General features: G+C 36.6%; 1 protein-coding gene across 1 annotated transcript in view; it reads right to left on the bottom strand.

Annotated features, from left to right (window-relative positions):
• LOC126355147 (ADP-ribosylation factor 1) overlaps nt 1–21,726 on the bottom strand; it is a 34,528-nt gene extending 12,802 nt beyond the window's left edge. The window contains exons 1-4 of the mRNA XM_050005342.1: nt 21,568–21,726; nt 20,998–21,168; nt 16,086–16,195; nt 3,450–3,575 (exon numbers count right to left, since the gene is read on the bottom strand). Of these exons, the coding sequence (XP_049861299.1) occupies nt 3,450–3,575; nt 16,086–16,195; nt 20,998–21,145 (384 nt within the window). The 5' untranslated portion in view covers nt 21,146–21,168; nt 21,568–21,726. The remainder of the gene's footprint in view (nt 1–3,449; nt 3,576–16,085; nt 16,196–20,997; nt 21,169–21,567) is intronic.
• Nucleotides 21,727–22,826: the final 1,100 nt, after the last annotated feature.

The following is a 22,826-nucleotide window of genomic DNA, read 5'->3' as shown; positions in this document are numbered from 1 at the left end:
GCATCTATTAGTTCCATAGGGTCCAGCACACTTTCCTGCATTTTAGGGTCCAGCACAAATGCTGCAAGATGGATTGGTAAATGCCAAAATTTTATCTCTCAGTGTACTTCTCCACGGTTGTCTTCAGATTTTTGCATGGGTGATGGTGGTAAGTTTTCCTTCATACTTTTCTCTAGTTCATTTCATTTTAAACTTGTGCATATTTTTTAAACATTAGTCATTGAAAATGTCATACCAGGGAAAAATTATGTGAATAAACCGAGAGATTTATGATTTACTTAAAAATATAAGTGATTTTATTGACACAAAACATGGTAAAATATTAATGATTCTAAAAGTGAGAGTGATAGCAATATTTTGGAAAAATAAGTTTAAAAATCATAAATTATTGAAACTTTTCTGACAGATCAAAACTGTGTGCCGGACCGAGACTCAAACTCGGGACCTTTGCCTTTCGCAGGCAAGTGCTCTACCATCTGCATTTATTGCAAGAAATTTGAAGTCTTAACTCTGAAAGGGAAACACCTCTAGTCACTCGTTTGCAAAAATTAAAAAATACTACAAATGACAGCCGGTTGAGAATCACACCTACCTAGAAATATTTAGCAAGTTTACGTTTCATTCAGAGACATTTAGGCTTTCAACTTCCCTAAACTTAGTAGGTCTAGCAAGTATTTTAATTTTTTTTCTGCTAGACTAGCAATAAATGATGTTTTGCACAGAATTTGCAAGGAAATTATAAATCTTTTGATTAAAATGTACAAATTTACTTAGTTAACCTAGTTTTAAGGTTCTTTAACTGTAACCGTAACCAAGTGTTAAAACATTACAAATCTAAACATTTTCAGAAATTCAATTTTTGGGAATCTTCCTGGGCCAAAGAAATATTCTTGGCAATACTCCCATTTTACAAGTTCCCTCCCACTGAGAACATGCCCAGCCTACAGAACCATTCAACAACGCAGAAGAAAATCTTAAGATACTCCGCCACTTCCCAAAATCTCATTCAATGGATTTAATGGAGGAGCTTGAAATTTGTGTACAGTATAAACAGCAATGAGAAAATACTCTCAATGACAAACTAGATAGTGAATCAGTTAATTTCTTCAAACATTTCTCTTGTGTATGATAACTAACAATTTTCACAAATATGTACATTTTGTAATCACACACACAAACTTTGTGAAACAATGGTGGTGTTATATATTTGTAGCATGTTTTGCAAAGAAACAGTGTAAGTGATTTGCATGTGCGTGATGTTCCACATAACGGAGGCAGCACAATAACTATAAGTACGTAAACAAAAATACCATTTCTAACATTAACATTTAAAAATATTCAGATCCATATTGTCCTACTTTCCAATTGCAGTCCAACCTCAAAAAACCCAAGGGAGGTAGAAAATCACAAACGCAAAATCACCGAACAATCATGTAAACAAATGCACTTGAAAATTAGAATATGTTCTCAAAACAAGTTGTGCTAAGTATGAAAAAGAAAATAAGTAACTTGTGAAGTTTTCATTATTTAAATCAGGAATGACACAGTTGCACACTTTCCTGACATAAAATTTAATATCTGCTTACTCCACTCCAGCTTTTGTATTACTGGAAATCCAGAATTCAGACCTAAGTATGGTCCACAAACTAGTTTGCAAGCTTTAATAAGAGGACAAACAAGTTGTGTCAAGAATAGTTTAACAGCATTTCCACACTAAAAATGTTAATGATATTGCCTAGTTAACTATTTCTCCACCTCCTCATCCAATCCATTTTCACACTTGGATGCACCAACCAACATATCATATGGATATTTTTAGCATTGTCACACAACAAACTTCAAGCATTAATATTGCAGCGAAGTAAACTTTTTCATGTTCAAATTACTATCCTATCCATAATTTCCTGATAAGGAGGGAGGCTGTTTCAGCTTAAGTACAGCCAGGTATACATGAGCACAGGTGGGCAGGGGTGGCCAATGTTACAACTGGGCCATAATGTACACTATCAGACTGCACCCGCCAAGCACACAGGAGCAGGGGTGGTCAAACAGCTCATGGATGAGCAGAACATGCGCACTAGGGCTGTCTGCTATGTAGCATGTGTGAGACAAGGAGTGCCTGAAGGCACACTTTCACTATGGAATGGCATTTGAATTGCCTGTGGTAGAATTTTGTTAGATATATGAAGAAACACATCAATACAATGGTGTCTGCTAAGAACTCTAGACTATTCCACGAATGAAATTCCCATTGCTTACTCATAAAATGAAAATTAATCCCTTGCAGTATCTTCCCACAATACCTCAATAAATGAAACCAGTCTAAAAAACTACTTTGAATTGTAGCTACCAGTTTTAATCTTTGAATTTCATGTAACATTATCACTGTTCCAACGAAGATTACTCCACATAGAGCCTCAAACAGTTTGTGAGATATACTAAACAATTATCACTTCTATGACATGAGTACACTTTTCATCAACAGAAACAAATACATAAAGCGTGCAATAAAAACTGAGTGCCTCAATTTATACATAGTTTTGTAACTAAACAGCTAATGTAAGTATAGTAGTAGGATCTAAATGTGGAAAAACACTAACATATAGGCATAGACCTATTTCAATTGCTCTATATTTGCATCAATATCTTAGGATAATGAGTGTTATCAACATGTGTCGTCATGAATAATACCCGCTTAATATAAATTTGTATAATGTTTTCCTTTTATTGTGAAATTAAACCTATATGAAATTCCAAATGTGTGCTATTGTACTATACTAACATTCATATGATTTATATATACATTGTTATGAGAATACAACCAACTTTATACTGTAATTGAACTTTTTGACAAAGCCTACTGTATAAGAAAATACCGAACGGCTAATAAAGATTCTTATTCTTATTGCAGCAAAATAAGCAGGCCAATTTTAGAATACTTTTATTAACAATCATACTCCCAAAACTAACTTTAGGAATAGAACACAAATGAGTAAGCCTTTTATCAGTTGAAATTTATTTCCTATTTTAAAATTTTTTGCTATACCCAGGAACTCATAACCTACTTCCTGTTTTCCACATTTACTGCAAATTATGTGACATTTCTCAAACTAACATGCTACCTCAAGAGCTAACCTTTGTTATTTTGCCACAATAACTACCTTCACTGCTAAATTTGTCCATTTATGTTGTTTGTGTTCTCCTCCTTCCTTCAATTCAGTGCTCAATTTGCACATCATTTTTTTGGTATTTTTACCAACACTCAGTTTAGACTTTTGACAGTTTTCAGATTTCTCCATTTCATTGACAATAAATACACAACACCCAAACATTTCAGGACCATATCAATGCAATGAGAATATACAAATATAACCATGTACACACAAATTACCAGTCAAACTTATAATGCAAACAGGTGTACTTATCAATGATACTTCCTGATTTCTCACCTGTTTATTGGCAAATATCAGCAGAACTGCATCCCTCAACTCATCTTCTGCTAGCATTCTCATCAGTTCTTCTCGAGCTTCTCCAATACGTTCTCTGTCATTGCTATCTACCACAAAAATTAACCCCTGAAAAATGGAAACATTACTGCACACACTGTATTAAATGAGCAATCAAACAAATAATTCTTGCAATTACTGTCTACAGGAACTGTGGCTATATATTTACGTATTAACAAATAGCTTAGCAGCTTGACTCAGTCCCGTCTTGAAGTTCACCAGCACAGACTTCTCGTCCTTAGGGAACATGGCATCATCACAGTCAAGCTGCCTACTAAGTAACATTTCATGACATTTATTTGGAAACCTGATATACACAAGCCACTACATAACAGTTTGCAACCACCACACAAACATCTGTATTCCCAAGCAGACAAGCTAAAGAATCACAGTAAACCTATCCCAAGCAGCAGAGGATCAACTAGGTAAAAAGACTAAGAGGAAATAAAAAATGCAGTAAATGAAACAGGCAAAAAGGAATACAAACATCTCAAAAATGAGATTGACAGGAAGTGCAAAATGGCTAAGTAGGGGTGGTTAAGGACAAGTGTAAGGATGTGTAGAGGCATGTATCACTAGGCATAAGATTGATCCTGCCTACAATAAAATTAGAGACTTTTGGGGGAAAAAGAACCATTTGTATGAATATCAATAACCCAAATGGAAAACCCGTTCTAAGCAAAGAAGGAAAAGCAAGAAGGTGGAAGGAGTATACAGAAGGTCTATACAAGGGCAATGTAGCTGAGGGTAATATTACGGAAATGGAAGAAGACATACAAGAAGATGAAGATGAAATGGGAAGATTAAAACTACCTGAAGAATTTGACAGAGCACTGAAAGACCCAAGTCAAAACACGCCCTGGAAGTAGACTATATTCCACTAGAACTACCGATAGTCTTGGGAGAGCCAGTCCTGACAAATCTCTACCATATGGTGACCAAAATGTATGAAACAAGCAAAATACTCTCAGACTTCAAGAATATAATAATGCCAATCCCAAAGAAAGCAAATGTTGACAGATGTGAAACTTACCGAACTATCAGTTTAATAAGCCACGGCTGCAAAATACTAGCATGAATTCTTTACAGACAAATGGAAATGCTGGTAGAAGCCAAGCTCGGGGAAGGTCAGTTTCGATTCTGTAGAAATATCGAAACACACAAGGCAATACTGAATGTATGACGTATTTTAGAATCTAGATTAAGGAAAGGCAAACCTACATTTCTAGTATTTGTAAACTTGAAGAAAGCTTTTGACAATGTTGACTGGAATACTCTCTTTCAAATTCTGAAGGTGGCAGGGGTCAAATACAGAGAGCATGGCAGTTATAAGAGTTGAGGGACATGAAAGGGAAGCATTGGTTGGGAAGAGAATGAGGAAAGGTTGCAGCATATCCCCGATGTTATTCAATCTGTATATTGAACAAACAGTAAAGGAACAAAAGAATAATTTGGAGTAGTAATTAAAATCCATCGAGAAGAAATAAAAGCTTTGAGGTTTGCCAATGACACTAATTCTGTCAGACAGCAAAGGACCTGAAGAGCAATGTTTTGAAAGGAGGATATAAGATGAGCATCTATGAAAGCAAAACAAGGATAATGGAATGTAGCTGAATTAAATCAGGTGATGCTGATGATATTAGATTAGTAAATGAGACGCAAAGTAGTAGACAAGTTCTGCTATTTGGGGAGCAAACTAACTGATGATGGTCTAAGTAGAAAGGGCATAAAATGTAGACTGGCAATGGTAAGGAAAGATTTTCTGAACTGGAGAAATTTGTTAACATTGAGTAGAGATTTAAGTGTCAGGAAATCGTATGGAGTGTAGCCACGTATGGAAGTGAAACAATGACAATTAATAGTTTAGACAAGAAAAGAGAACAGAAGATTTCGAAATGTGGTGCTACAGGAGAATGCTGAAGATTAGATGGGCAGATCATGTAATGAATGAGGAAGTACTAAATAGAATTGAGGAGAAGAGTTGGGGCACAACTTGACGAGAAGAAGGGATCAGTGTGTAGGACATGTTCTGAGGCATCAAGGGATCACCAATTTAGTACACATAACCACTGCAGAGGAGTGATGCTTATCCCTACACTTTCTTGCAATTACAGTGAACAGAACCTGTGATTATATATTTATAAACTACCAAACAGTTAAACAGCTTGACTCAGTCCCGTCTTGAAGTTCACCAGCACAGACTTCTCGTCCTCAGGGAACATGGAATCATCACAGGCAAGCTGCATTGTCAGTTACACCCTATTAAACTTACTTATAAACCTGCCACACAAAAGCCACACACATCCATATTCCAAAGTAGAAGTGAACCTGTCCTAAGTAGATTGAAGCATCCCCAATTCAACTTAATACTTATTGAAGGTTTAAATACAGTAACAATTTAGGAAGGGAAGGTGCCACTGTACATGAAGGAAGAAAAATTCTTATTAAATAGCTGAACCTGTCATTTGGGGTCTCTCTGCCAACCACACCACAAAATATTTTAAGTTATGCACTGATAATATGACAGCTTTGTTCACAAAATTTATTTGACACCCTTCAGGTCTCTCTCTTCCACCCTTCTCCAACCACAGAACCCAGACATTTTTGGTCAAATGTGCTGATATAATTCCAGAGTGATGCATATCCCTACAGCTTGGTAATGAATTATTCTTGCAATCAAAAGTAACAAGACAGTAACATAAAATTACATGTCAAGTATAAATGTACAGATAATGTTTGTTGATTTTATTTTTACTTAGCTTGTGGTGCACTGTACCGTGGGACAGATGAGAGTGGCTTCAGAGGGGAAAATACTTGCTCAGAAACAGTAGACAGTATCCCATGGCTAACCATCCAGCCATGAATACAAACAGACTTCCAAAGAACAAATGCATAAACAATAGACACTTACCTAAGCCATGCAGAAGCTGAGCGCACAGGTCAACAGCCTGCAAGTGGTGAATACCCATGTTGTAGATGAAATAGGTGTTCTGGCAAACTGACTAGAAAAGCTTGAAATAGATTCTATGCAACTGGTAGAACAGAGGTTAAAAGGACAGGCTACCAAGATCGAAACCGAATTCAACTACTGGTTAGAGTCAAGAGATAGTGAGATAGACAAAAAGATCGATTCAAGGGTTCAAACAGACAGATAGTGACGATATTTCGCACCAGCAAGTAAATATCAACAAGCGAATATCCGATTTCGAGAAAGGATTAGTACTGAGCGGCAGGCACACTGAACATCAAGCAATGTCTTCAACAGCTAATGTTTTTGGCAATGCACAGGCTTTTGCGCAACGCAACAATAGTTATCTTTAGGCGATAATGTGAAGAGCTGTAGCATCGGATCGGAGCACACTGCCTATATGCAAGGAACAAACAAGTACAATCCGAAATATTGGTTGAAGAGAGCTTAATTAAAAATAGGCAGTTTCAAACATTTACTACTGAGCGAATATCAGTACACTCCATATTATTTATCAAAAGCTTCAAAAATATCCTACCTAGTGTGTGGAACGAGGCACAAAAAATCCAATAAGTAATGTCATACATTCAGGGCAATGCAGCACTGTGGGCGACTGAAGTAGCCAACCCCAGCCCTGAATACACACAGACTTCCAAAGAACAATTGCATAAACAATACGAACTTGTTTTAAGGGACAGAAAATGAACTTCAACAAGATTTATCATTCTGCATGCTGAATAGCAGAGGAGTTGCTGGGTAACACTGACACAGACATATAAAGTGGACAGACTTTCCAATCCATGGACTTCTGTGCATCAAGCAAGAAAGCTTGGTCTTTACGTGGTAGCACCTTGTGAGATCGCACATATGGTCCTGCTACCTCCAACCCTGTTGCTTCCAGCATTGTGTCCACTTCCAGAACTCAAGGCTGATCACATACTACTGGGGCTAGGAAGAAATTAATGGCACACAAAACAAACTACGAGCTACAATTGAATACTCTCTACCAGTCAACATTGGGCAAGTAATAACTGCCCTAACAACGTGGACCAGGGAAACCCCAGGCTTTGATGGCATTCACACGTAATTCCTTTTGCACTGTGTCAAGTATGTGAAAAAATGGCTTGCTGAGTTACATTCTAAAAATGGGCAATGTACGACATGATATGAATCAAGTGTTAAGTTTTACCGAAACAAGGTAAACCAAACAACAGGAGCAAAAGTTATTGACTCCTAGCTTTACTTCGAATTCTACATAAGCTCCTGGAAAGAATAGTGTACAATAGAAAACTTCACAAGATCTTCGGAAATAAACCAGTAGAACAGGCAGGATTCAGACCTAATCGCAAATGCAATGATCAAGTCCTCTCCCTAAGAACTGTCATAGAAGCTGACTTCCAGAATCAAGAGAAATCCTCAGTTGCATTTATTGATGTAACACCTGCCTCTGAAATTTCTACAAGTCATCTCACCAATGATAGGCTCAGTAACCGATGTTTCCAAGCACTAATGGCCAACATAGTTATTTAAGTTAACAGATGAAGCTAATAAATGAGCTATGACAAGGATATACCCAAATACACATGGAACCACATCAAAGAAGTTTGGCTATGCTGATAATATGGCTCTGCAATGAGGCTCAGAGATCTTGACGTTACGGAGTCCATATTTGCCAATAATCTATCAGCTGTTAGAGCATATTTCTGAAAATGGAGTTAGCACCCTAGTGCCACTAAGATATAACTCTCAATATTTCATCTAAACAAAATGGCTAACCAAAGGCTCACTGTCCACCTTGAAAGAAGGTTCTTCAGGCACAATAACCTAAAATATCTAGGGGTGTCATTTGATGGAACAGTTACATACAATATTTATAACAGCAGTCAAAATCAAAACTGGGAAAAACTACCTCCGAATCTGTGGCACATTATGGGGATCAATTGCATCAACATTTTGTACTTCAGCTCTGGGACTAGTTTAGCCTGTCACAGAATATTGCTCACCATCCTGGACGAATAGTGCTAATAAAAAACTTGTTGATAGACAGCTCAACCACAAAACGTGTCAACTGGCACCATCAGACCCAAACCTACTTTCCAGCAACCCAAACTTAGCCACACACCACCTCCACTTCTACAGTACAGTGGAGAGGTGCACTTTGTACGGAAGTAAACAGAACTAGAAAACAATTCTAACCTCCCTCTTCACAAAGACATTCCAAGCATCAGCAAAGGCAGGTTTCACTCTCATCACCTACCCCCAGAAACTGCAGAAATGTTTCATTAGAAACAACTTTAATACTGATAACTGCTGGAGAAATACATGACAGATTAATTCTACAATGGGACTTAAAGACACTGTGCACATGGACCAATCCTCCTGGCTTAATTGCCATGATAGATCTGGTAAGTTCTTAATCAGGTAGGAACCAATACTGGAAGATATGCCAAAATTCTCTGCACCAGTGGAACAAAATAACTTCTTTAAGTTGTGACTGTTGTTCTGCAAAGCAAATTGTTCACCATGTAACTCAATGTCTTCTGACAAGACGACTACACCCACTCATCAATTCCCTCCAAATTTACGGTACTGCATGTCTCGCTCTGAAGTGAATCTCCAGATAGTCAAGTGTTTGAGAAAAACGCATTTCTGGCATGGATCGAGCTAGCCATGAGTGATTTTTGTTGGAGTAGTTTCCGAGTAGTGGCTGGCGTAACAGAGTACAGAACAGTAATCTAAGAGTCATGGGGTTGCATCCCTATATGGAACCTTATTTTTATTTTTAATTTCCATGTTACTTACACTGCAAATAAACCAAAATATGCTCACTATATTGTCTTTATTAATAATTTCAACAAAAGAATTAAATGAAAAATTTAGAACTGAAGACAAAACCCTTAATGCACAACAAATTTATTATGTTATCCGACTCTCTACAGGAAAAACAAAGCCACGATGATATGACAATACAAGAGGATGGATTGTCTTCACACTATATTCAAGTGATGATAATAAATTGATTCCTGTAAATGCACTAAACTAGTGCAACCCTGCAGTGTCTATTTTTGACTTCAGGTAAAGAATTTCATCGAAAAGCTTCAAAACTTCTGTTAACTCACTGAAACAGAAAACCTGCAACCTGTAAAGATGCAGCAAAATACATTCCACTTTACACGATGTGCTATACTCACCAACATTTGGTGACATGATGTGTTACAGTTGGTTTGCAGCCAAGCTGCAAGATTATAGAGAACCTTCTATTAAAAGTGAATAGTTTTTTATAGTAACCATGAACATCCATGTAACTGCACAAGTTCAGTTTTTATAGTGTGCAAAATGCAGTGAATTACTGCTTCCCCTATTTTTACAAAGAATGTTAACCTCAGCACATCATGACTGAAAAATAATGAAACTAATTTAACATACAAAATTCTCATTTATGCCTTACAATACCTTCCTGAAAATTTGTTTGCAATTGTGATTCTCCACAGCCTTTTATGATAATGAAAGTAAACTCAACAGTGTTCTGCAAATGGATTCAATCCCATGATCCTCCAATTATTCTGTGGTCTTTCCATTGCAACAACTGCTTCCTGGAAAATATGTTAAAATGAAAGATTCATAACCCCCTCCCCCCCCCAATCCATGCCACAAACCCTTTTTTTTAATGCTGGGTCATCTGGGCACTCACTTCTGTCACTTTCATTTTGGGCCAGGCCTTGCATATATCAAATTGGGGCAAAATCAGTGACTGATACCTTGCAAGAGCTCTTCATGGCAATCCAACAGAGTTCTTGGTGATGACAGACTGATCAATAGACAGTATACATGGACTTGATATTTGTTTGCAGTTAGAGATTTTAATATTTCTGTGACATATACACACACTAAATAAAATAAATTGTTTACTGAAAGTGTTAAAGTGGTCATTTAATATACAGTGGTGGAAATGTTTATTGCATCACCATGAATTACTTCATCTTTTTTGTCTTTTGAAGCAGTTTGCTTCAGGTTATACCAGTCCCATTGTTGCTAAACTTTGTTGACACATTCTTGCCTTAATAATATGGCCTCATGCAACAATACACAACATACTGTTATTGTCATTTGGTTTTACAATGAAACCAGTGTTTACACTGCCAGTTTGAGATGATACTTTTGCAGTGAGATGGGCAGATCAGTTGAATTAACGCCAGAAAAGAAAGCTGCTATACTTGCTTATTCATCTGTTGGTCTCAGCACCACAGAGGTAGCCTTTAAGATAGGATTGAATCAGTCTATGATTTTGAGGTTACTGAAAAAAATACGGGGAAAAGGGAAATGATTGTCAGAAAGGGAGAGATCGGGAAAGGGCACCTACTGCCAAACAGGACAGGATATTAAAAAGGTTTTCACTCAATGGTCATCACCTGTCATCAGCTGAACTAAAGCAAGACTGGGAAGAAGTGTGCAACATCTCAGTAACAAGTAGAACTGTAAGACAGACTAATTGAGGTTGGACTAAGCCCATTGTCCTAGAAGGAAGCCTTTATTGATCACGATAATGCGACAAGTGACTACAATGGGCAAAGGCACATGCGACCTGAACACCAGAGATGTGGAACAAAGTAATCTTTTCAGATGAGTCCAAATTTAATCTGCATGGATCAGATGGAAAAGTGTTTGTACATCGAAAAGATGATGATCGTTTGCCATCATACATAACACACAGTCAAACACCCAGAAAGACAGATGATCTGGGGTGCATTTACAATCAAGGAGTAGGTCATCTGGACTTCACCAATGGCACTGTCAACACAGACGTCTACATAAGCATTTTTGAAAGGAAGCTTATGCCAACCATTAGAGACCAGGTTGGAGAGGTTTCCAACTGCATTTTTCAGGATGACTCCGCTCCTTGCCACAGAGCTTTGAAAATGAGTCCTATGACTAATATTTGTACCAAACACTACGCAGATTGCTGTCCCGATTAATCATCAAGTACTTCTACATTTCAGGTAAAATAATTCCTTTAACAAAATGGGGTTTAAGTATTAGACGCGCCTGGAAACAGCCCTGCTCTCAATCCTATTGAGAACTGCTGGAAGGTTATGGGAAATGCTATCACCAAAAAGAAGCCACAGAATAAACGGGGGCTGTTGGAGACCCTTGTGCATGTGTGGTTTCATGAACTGAGTTATGGGTAAATTATAAAGTTAATTCTTTCAATGCCAAGTGGTGATTAAGGTGCTTGGTGGAGCAACAAAGTATTAAATGCAATAGTGTGTTCATATGTGGCAATACAAACACTAAAATCTATCAGTGTTATGTTACAACATTAATATGCAATGTTTATCTTTGAACATTAGTATTCATATTTCAGAATATGAAACAGAATAGCTGACATATCCACTTACACTTATTTTTCAAGAAAGTGTAAGATTATGAACAACAAACATTTTTATAAAAACAAAAGTTAATAAAAACAAATTGACAAAATTATTGTGTATATTCACTTCTGATAGAAATGAAGAGAAATCAGGCAAATTTAGCTCAGTTCTTCAATGATTGTAACAAAAATTGTTAGTTGTAAGAGATGATTCAATAAATATTTCCACCACTGAAGTCCACGTAAATCACGAAAAACCCTATCCGATTTGCTAACTCAACATAGTATTGAAGATTATTTATACAAATGTTGTGTAACAGACAGCAATTTTGGATTTTAAAGTAATTATAATGATTTGGGGGTAAAGGACTAAGAGTACAATGACAAGGGCAGCCCCCAGATACTACCACATTAGAAGGAAAGTTACACTTCACCAGCCTCATATCCGTTTCATGAACCAGAATTCAGGTAGTTTTGAATCACAGTGTGTGTTCTGCCACAACATCTCTACCGCCCTCAAACACATTTCAAAACAGTAGTAGAACTCTTTGCAACCATGGAACACATATGCATAATATGGCCTTCAATTATTCTGTTACATGGCGTTGCCACCCAAGCCACGAGTCTTGAGGATGGCTTTAAAACTACCTCTCATGAAGTTATTCCACACTGTCTTTCAATAATACATCACATTCCACAAACCACAGTATGGTTCATGTTCCTGTTCCACTCGCAAGTACACAGCAAGGGAAATGACTGTCCATATGCTTCCTTACAAGTCCTAATTTCACATTTCTTCATGGTTCTTACACAAAATGTGCGATGGTGGTGGTGGAATCATTCTGCAGCCAGTTTCAAATGACAGTTCTCTTAAATTTTCTTAACAGTGTTCCTTAAAACGAAAGTCATCTTCCCTCCAGAAATTCCCATTAGAGTTCCCAAAGCATCTCCACAGTCTGTACTGGGGCTCAGTTTCTAACAGTTTTCAAAAGTTGGGGAATATGTAATCTGCCCGTTGCCCTTCATGATTCACAGAATGTGAGGGGCAAGCTGAGTTCCGCATGAGTGATGCTTTCTAAATTGGTTCTGATTGGTGGGCAGCTCTTCTGTCTCAAAGAAATCTATTACATTCAAACTGAGAATATGCTGAAGAAATCAGCAGCAAACTGATGTCAAGGTACAGGATAATTTTGTGGGTCCCTTCTTTTACCCTCGTATTTACAAGAGCCACTTACACTTTTTTCCTGTCACTTTGGACTTTGCACTAGGCGAGAAGTTAACGATAAGTGTTATCCTCTTGCTCATCATTACAAGCGAATTTTTGTTGCTTAAAGCTGTTCGTAGGAATCGAAAACTCATAACATACCCATAAAATCAGACTGGGGTTTGGAGCAGGGATTTATTTACATTATACCTGGAATCACAGTTGGTTGTATTAACATCTTCATGCAAATTGAAGACTTAAATGTGTGACAACATCAAGAAAGAAAGATTTTTGGTGTTAAGAAACAATTGTGGATGGTAATTAACGTAACATCTGTTAGCTTTGCCAATTCACAATAAAACTATATACTCCCAACCTAACCCAGATCCCTCACTATGCTATACATAACTCCCTCACCACAACGGGGTGGACACAAATATTGGAACATCAAACACACCACCGTGCCTAATATGGAGTAGGAAACTCATGGCATTCCAAACAGCTACCACCTATGAATGTTATACTGGTACTGTCTAGTTTCCAAGGATATCTTATACCATTCTTCCTGTGAGGTACTGGCAAATTCAGATAACAATGATAGATAGCTATCATGCACCACCAATGTTCAATTACACTGCGATATTGTGACTGGCGGCCTGGGGAGATGGGAAAACTGAGGAGCATTTTTCCGAAACTTGACAAATGCAAAGATACCATTTTTCATAAAATGAATTTTTCTATTTTCACCATAAATACTACTGAACACTATAATTTTTACACGGTTACTAGATCTTACCGATAAAGCACTGTAACGAAAAATATTAAAATTTAAACAACAATACTAGAAATACAGTAGCATAATACAACAAAAACCTAACTATTTTAACGTAACTGTGAACCTGAAATAGTTATCATCAACGCTACATGAAAGTAATGAAAGAATAACTCTGCTACACAAAGTATTGCATGTTATAGTTACACAATTATTGTCAAGTTCTCTCTTTTATATTTATACAATATTCGTCAAGGACATTTCTTGTAAAACTATTGCATCGTCTGGAATTTCAAAGTAATTTAGCAAAGCAGACAACTTTCTTCTTTTCTAAATTTTTAACAATCCAATCTATGTTTAGAACTCAAGAGTACCACACTCTTCTAAAACTTTATATTCTTTAGAAGACAAGATATCTTATCTTTTCTACCAAACACTAGGTCTGGAGGCATGTAACTACAGGTACGAACAGAATGGAAGGGGGGAATATCATTAAATTTTGTGCTCTTTTTTCCAAGTGTGCTGCAATCACAACTTTTTACTTTGGCTGTTGCAACAGGCTAAGAACACATGTATAGTATTTTTATCGAAATTCATTTGTTTCTTAAGTTCAGTTGCATCAAAGCAACTTTACTGCATACTCTTAAGATTCCATCTCAAACTAGGTGCAGAAAACAATGCTTTCTCCTTGTTCTTGCTCCTTAGTATGGACCATGATGCACAGACCATATAACCAAACTTATCTAGCACCTCACTGACAGTTTTGAAATAATGGTTTTGGTACCTGCCAAAGTAAATATGAAAGAGTTGGATCATCTTCCTTTATTACATCAAACATGAAACTACTTTACACACAATTTTTATATAAGTATCTGTAGTTTGTAGTTCATTTTTCTCCTCCAGGCATGTTTCTCCTTTTATTTCCAGCAGAGTGGAGCAAGCATCAATATGAGTCCCGAATTACAAGACTGAAATGTATGTGAAATATACGTTAAAATTTGACAAGGAACTTTTTCTTTGTTTAGAGACACTTGATTATTTTACTGGCCAAGATCTGAAGGCAAATAACTTCCCTTACAACTACCCCTTCCAGGGTTGCTCTCTCTGCATTTCTATTTCTTTATACCATTCTTAATGGCAATAGTTAGTTCCTTATGATCATTTCCTGTACTCTCTCTTCCCTTTGGTAAGCTCTCTCCTTTGTGGAATTTGCTTTATAGATACACCAGGCAGTCCTTGCAAAGTGACAGCACAAATGGGCTCTAGTTCATTCCTTTCTCTAATTTTGCACTTCACTATCACTGTTTTCTTCGTTTTTCATTCTGGGTTTCCAATGACCTGCACTGAGGTGAAGAAGTATTCATAAATTTTAACAAACTGATCTTGATCGGTTTTATTTAATGGTGTCATAGTGATGAAACTACGTAATGTCTTCATAATATAAGTCAGCAGCTTTTCATTCCTTTAGTTTAGAATGAAAATTTATTTAATTATGTCACATGATGAAACTGCATACTGTCTTCATAACATAGTTCAGCAAATTTCCATTCTTTCATTCCCATAGTTTTGAAGGCAACATCTCACATCTAGGAGTGCATTTAATGATAGATTTCTTTTCGCACTTTTCACTATGTTTCACATTCTATGACTAGTATGCTGATTTCAGATTCACTAGAATCTTCATCCATTCCACTTTAGCTTGCAATACTTCTTTGTACTCTCTGTACATTAACATGAGAGCATAAAATATTGATCTAAAAGTAAGCTTGGGGTGTTGTGATAAAATATGGCTGCAATATTATTCCCACCATTAAACATTACAATAATGAGAGACATGACATACAGCTACCTACATCAGTCTACACCATTACTGTTAACTGGCTGCTATGGAAAAAAGAGCTAAGACAACTGGGAATTGTGGAAGCTACATTGCATTTGTGAAAGTTTGCTTAAACTCCACGAATGCTTATTGGGAGTCAGTGATAGTTAAATGGGCTACAGTCAGTGCCAATGAACCGAGTACTCATGTACACCACACAACTACATGACTGCAAGTTAAAGCATTGTTGGCAGCAGAAGGTAGTTCATAGTTACACAGTTCTGACTAAGAACTACATTACAAGGTAGTGATTAACAAGTAATTTTATACCTGACTATAACAATTTACAGTTTTTCCTTTTACACTAATTTTATCAACTACAACACTGACATATGTTATTATCTATAGAAGCTTTCCACAGAAGCTCAAAAGCAAGTCAATTACAAACCTGTGTGTTCTGGAAATAGTGCCGCCATAAAGGCCTTATTTTGTCTTGACCACCAACATCCCATACAGTAAAACTGATGTTCTTATATTCCACAGTTTCTACGTTGAATCCTACAGAGAAAGATAACATGGCAATTACTTGGAACATCTTCACACAAACTAAAGGCTTTCACACATCTTCATACATATAATATCACAAAAGGTAAATTTACTTTATTAAAATTAAAAGTTAACTTCTGAATAAAACAAAGCCTTGCCATGTCATTTCCTATCCAAAGTTAATAGCACAGCAGTATGAAAACTTAAAATGTAGAACGCTTCATTCAGATGTCGGAAACCACTGTCCCCACTGCCAAAGGCTTCATAAAAGCATATTTTCAGAGACAGGACACCAAGCACTCAAATCACAGCACACACTGAACAATTATTAATGGTGAGTTAACATTCAGTTATCTGCCTGCACAAATGTCTGTACATACAATAAATTTCTGGAAGTATCACAGCCAATCTACTGCTGGTCCACCACCGATAAGCCCAGGAAAGAAATTTCAATAGCAATTGAATGTGCTACAGAAATATTATTTCAGTTTAGTTCAGACTCTCAGGAAATACTTTTATGGTAAGTATTCACAATCTGTCTTAAAAACATACAATAAAAATGTATGAAGTTGGCAATGTATCAAACGGACAAGACAGTGGTTCCTTGAGCAACAGAAGTTTTCAGACATAAATTTACTTTTTGAGTTAAGCCAGTATTACACTATCACATTTCTTTGCCAAAGAAATATGATCAAATATTCGCAAAATTTCTTTGACAAAGATGTTTGTCACGGCACTAAAAAGTGGTATTACACTGCCGTCATATTTTTTGTCAAAGTTAAAGATGGCGAACAACAACAACTTGTTAAGCACTGCCATTGCTTGTACCACAATTGCATTGCGTGCGCATTTGGAAGGCAAGCGGCACAAAAAAAGAAAACATACTTGGATGAAGCCGTGAGTTTTAGGTTGAGATAATACAAACATTTAGCAAAATTTGTTACGACAGCTGCAAGTGGATGACGTCAAGTCATAAATTACTTATAAACAGATGAGGGCACATTTCAGTACTTTGTCAGTGAAGTGGCTCCTCATATTACAAAACAACACTCACCTGATAAATGCTATTTGTGCAGAGAATATACTACCACTGAAATTTCTTGATACAGGATCAAGCAACTCTAGTTTGGAACACAGCACTCAAAACAGTGCATATTGAAGAAAATAATTGCAACTACAAAATTAATAAGAAGTACCAAATAAATGACAGTTTTTTATTAGTGGCATCCAGAGTTAAAGTAGAATGAAAGCTAAGGGAAAAAAAATATTTTACAGTGTGACCACCAATTCTACTCCAGCTTGCTGAAAAGCTGGCCTAGATGTTTCCAGATGTAGAAGTGGATGGGTAGGCCTATTGCTGTGATTGTGGATATGAAGTTGATTGCAGCATATTCCGTCTGCCATTAGCACACAATGTGCCCCTTGCTCACCCCTTATCCCAGTTAAAGCAAGGTCATTAAAATGAGTAAGGAACATCATGTAAATTTTGAAGCCATAATGACAAACACACTACAGATATGTTAAATAACTGTAGCAATGCCACTGCTCCAAGCAGTTACATTTCGCAATGCGGTGAACAGAACACTAACGGCTTCTGATCAAATCTACGGTGAGGCTCTAGATTTGATCATATTCCTTAATATACTATCAAATGTCTTTGACATAAATAGTTGACATATCAACTTTGACAAAAATATATGATAGTGTAATACCAGCCTTACTGGGAAAACCCAAACTAGAGTAACACTTTAATGGACATAGAAACAAACATTTCCAATACACAATTAACTCTTCATATAACATGGGGAAATGCTTTTTATGAGGAAAGCAACTTCGCCGCATGAGCAGCTGACAGTGACACTGAGCTCTTAAGCAACAGGAGAATGTTCTTAGAATGTTCAATGTTCAAATAGGCACTGAGTGAAATACCTAACGTGTGTGCTATTTAAGCAGTCAGGATTTCAATACAGTGTATCAACTGTGCCAAGTTACAGACTATCTTTTTCCATTTTTAGATAGTCATTCCTGCTGTGAACCAGATTCCCAGGGGTAAATTTGACACACAAGCATAAGAATCACTAGCCCTGAAGGCACTGTTGCACGATGTTCCATTAAGACTATTCTGATGGCACTCTTCCTTAGAATAAATAGTTATTATTTTAACTACATTGCCACAAGATATGGCATATAACTAGCAGGTGCTACTATGTAAACATGGAGAGCTGTGAGGTACTGGCCAAATCTCAAAGTACTAAGTGAGAGACGGCTAGCAATCCCTTATGCAAAACAATATAATACAGTTTTCCAAGTGAAGAGCAGGCAGAACTGCGCATTTTGGTTATCAGTTTGCAACTAACTTCATATTACAGTTCCCACATTTGCTGTTGAGTCAACTTATTTTCACTATTAAAGAATGATTAATAATTATCTTCCCATTTCAATTGCTGTGTTTCTTGCTCTTAACTTTTCATCAACATTTATTTCCTACAGACTTCAATAAATACAGCAATGAACTCTAAAGCAATAATTCTTAACAACTACTTAAAAATTAAGTCCATCTGCAAATATTAAAAACAAGACTGAACAAATAACCAATATAAATATCAACTCTGCAACTTTCTAGTCCAAATGCTCTGATTTATCTCTATAAATGACATATGTATCCACAAGTTTGAATAATTTTACTCAATCCTCCAACTTCCAGGCCTGCGCACATCTAATTCACACAAACTTTTGGTGCACATACAACAATCTGTGTAGATGTGATTTATGTTAACAGATCATTGCATGCAAACCAACTTTAAGTGCCAGAACTTTATCACACCTGGATTACAGTTACCCAATCAAAGTAACTTTACATGTGACAAAATTGCCAACAAACACAAAATTTCAGTCCTGACAAGTTTCCACAATGTAGGAAATATCCAAGTGTAGCTATAGACATCATGCATTAGGTGATGGACATTGACACACTCATTGGCAGTACAAAATTTTTCAATAAAAAGGCAAATAATACACCACCTGTGACAGTGTCTTTACACTTAATTTGAAGCCTGTCACTGTAACAACTGCCCCCCCCCCCTCCCCCCAAATAATAAATATAATAAATTTGAACAAATTGAACCACACATTCACTCAGAGTAAAATGTGACATGCATGGAATGGGTGATTTGTCCAGTCTTGTCTGATGACTGCTGCAGTTAAGCTGTTTTATATTTGATACACTGATGTTTGATGTTAATGTGCAGCTAAGCACTTTTGTAAGATCCTCACTCTTTTACTGTACAGATTTCTTTCTAGCTTCTGACATTTCATTGAATACAATAAACCTAACACACTGAAAATGCAACCTTAACAATTCCTTTCTGGCCTCCATGTTTGTTCACATTTCATCCTGTTAACTTCTGTCAGTCAGATACACCAACAATGAGCTGAACAGTAATGGCAACCAAGCTTATTGGCTAAGTTGTTCTTATGGTACTGTCCTGTAAACAACTGCCGCTGACGTTCATAACCAGGTATACAACTGCAGTGGAATCATCTTAAACAACCACACAAACAGTTTAACATATGGAACTTCCTCATACATCCATAACATGTAGCTCAATAGAATGGAACTAGTTATTGCTCACTTATGTGAAGAAGATATTTCAAATAGTTTAACAGTACATTAGCAAATTTTATATTTGTGCAGTTTCTACTGTAAACAAACTTCAGTAATTGGAAATCCTCAATTTGTGCTGTACATATTTATAATCTAAAGATAACTGATGGAGCAAACTTTTCTTAAACAGGCCAAAACATTTCCTTATACTTTCTGTAATACAGAACTACTAGTCCTACTGTTAAACTTTGTCATTTGTAGCCAATGAATGAACAAATTTTATTGTCAATGTCACTGACAAATCAGAATATTCAATTTACCTTTCACTCCTTGCTGAAGCATAGCATTTACAGTAATGAACTGGAACACTACATTGCAAATGTCAACATTTCAAAACTGCACTACAGTACTGTTCAAACACAAAACTGTCAGTAGCGAGCCAGCGGGTGTGTTGGACCTTCCATCAAGCTACAGACCCCCTTGAAGATGTCTCCCGCAGACGGGGACGAAACGTTGGGAATTGAGACAAAATTCATCAACCGACCACGGCATAACAGCCTGGACAATCATAATGGACATGACAAAATTGAATTCTACATTTAGCCACTCACACAAGTTTGATACCTTAATATTCAGTCAATTCCACCTGAACTAATACAGCACAGATGTTTAATCTTTAGCACTCATCCCTGTAAAAATTTGAGCAAAAATTTAACTCTCAGAAATCTAGGCCAACTAATCAATATAACGCACACAAAGTGGGTTCACTACTGTCTGTATTTATGAACTATGCAGTATATATTTCAATTTCTCCCCAACTTCCACACTGAATATAAATGTACATTTTATTCACAGCTGAATACAATTCTGAAGTAAACATTAATATTCGACGTCTTTCGGCTTTGGTACCTATTCATTAATTTTTTCCCGTGCCTCTACGAAATTCGAGTGATAAGTCACTTAAAATACAATGCAAATTACATACTGCTAAGAATTTATTTTTCAGGGTGCAACGTGTCAGTAGTGTACACGTCACAAGAAATGTGTCAAAACAGTCTATAAATGGGCGTAGCCATTCACACTTTAGCTGTAAGCTTTTCTATTGTATCATACCACAATGACGTTCAAGTGAATTTGTCAATGTCACGACTGGCTTATTACTTACAATACAAAGTAACCAAACAAAGTTAACAATCACAGTTTCACTTACCTATGGTTGGAATAGTTGTTACGATTTCTCCTAATTTCAGTTTATATAAAATGGTGGTTTTTCCGGCAGCATCTAATCCCACCATCAATATCCTCATTTCCTTCTTGCCAAATAGGCCTTTGAAGAGATTTGCGAAAACATTTCCCATGTTTACTTAATTAGTACAAACACCTGTAGAGAAATGAAACACTTTCAGTCACCAACATCAGAAAGCATGCTATTCCCAACTTTTGAGGTTAAGCAACGGGCAAGGCTATTGATTCTAAAATGGCATTGTATGACTCAACCACCGGCTCCTAACAAATTATATTTTACGACAACAACCAGTTTACAGCGAGCAAGGCCGCCCCCGAATTATAAATGAAAACCGATAATTTCTGTACCGAATAACAATATGCACCAACATACACAACGACCAACCCAACGGAAAAGGTAGCTATTTGTCACCTTCCTCTGCAACCACTGCAATGTATTACTGCTCGATAGCACGTTAAAACATCTTACACACATTTATATAGTTTAAAGACAACACGTGTGATGCTCCCGTTGTTAATGCTGCAACATACTTACGCTCACAGCTTCCGTGACACACTCTTTCTTACGAAATGCTAGCACATTTACCAGGCCGCACACTAATAGTATATGTCAAAATGGCGGACGTGGAAGAGGATTCGTACTTCATGCCACGTATGGGGGTCTCACGATTGACGTAATTGGTCGAAGAGCTTACACGTGACCAAAATGTCAGGAAGCACTATCTTTGAAACGTCAGTGTAGGCTTGTATTTGGAGGAAAGACAGATTCAGCACAGGGTTAAGTGTGGAGTTCGATGAGAACGGAATGTGTACACTCTTTATCGAAAATTTGTGGTGAAACTGTGATGTGTTTTTAATATAATGAAATATGTTTCTCCGTTAGAACCTTCACTCACCGGTGTTGGTATCTGTAGACATTGGTAGCGGGCTTTTAAATAAGTTAATGAGAACGCATCATATCTTATTCCGTATAATTAAATGATACCTTGCCATTTGAATTAAATGACGATTTTATTTTGTGTGTGTGTGGGGCACAGTTATTTTGAGCATTATCTCGAAACTATGTTTTTCATTTAATTTTCAATAAATTAATGGTTTTAGGGTGGGGTTGACATTACGTTCGTATTGAGATGTCACCGGTGTCTTTATGAGTGAAATAACTTTCGATCACATATATGAAAATAAATTATTTCTTCCTTAGTTTCATCATCTCATGTCACACTAAAAGTAATTTAGATTAAAACAATGTATTATTTAGAGCAATTGTGTGCTTTTTTTTAAAAAATATATAAAACTAATCTAATTAGCGTGTTTGTCACTCTTTACCTATGAGAAGTACAATATATTTAACATAATCGAATCGACATACCGAAATTATATATTTCTTTCCATAATTTAGCTATTTCAAGGCTCTGCTTTGAAAACTGATTTGGGACTTACGTGACTGACCCCGCTCACACTGCCCTTCAAATTCCATTTACACTTCCTTAGCCTCAGATTTACTTTTGTTCACCTTTCTCATCTTTATCCAGATGGAAACAAAAACAAATAATCCTGAAAATCCTACCCAAGCCTAATTTTATTTGTTTCTGTAGCAGATACCGTAACCGAATACTTATGATTATTATCAGTAAATGAGAATCATCTGACTCTACTGTAATACAAAACACTGTGCATCCTTATAGCTCTTCTTAACACAAACGTATTATTTCACATAAATGTACATTGAATCCCCCCAACACTGAACAATATTATGTGCTAAGTTAGAGACATATAAGAAACATTTGGAAAAAC

Source organism: Schistocerca gregaria, chromosome 3 (assembly GCF_023897955.1).
Source record: "Schistocerca gregaria isolate iqSchGreg1 chromosome 3, iqSchGreg1.2, whole genome shotgun sequence".
NCBI classification, from domain to species: Eukaryota; Metazoa; Arthropoda; class Insecta; order Orthoptera; family Acrididae; genus Schistocerca; species Schistocerca gregaria.
The sequence above is the reverse complement of the archived record's forward strand: the minus strand, read 5'-3'. Positions and strand labels throughout refer to the sequence as shown.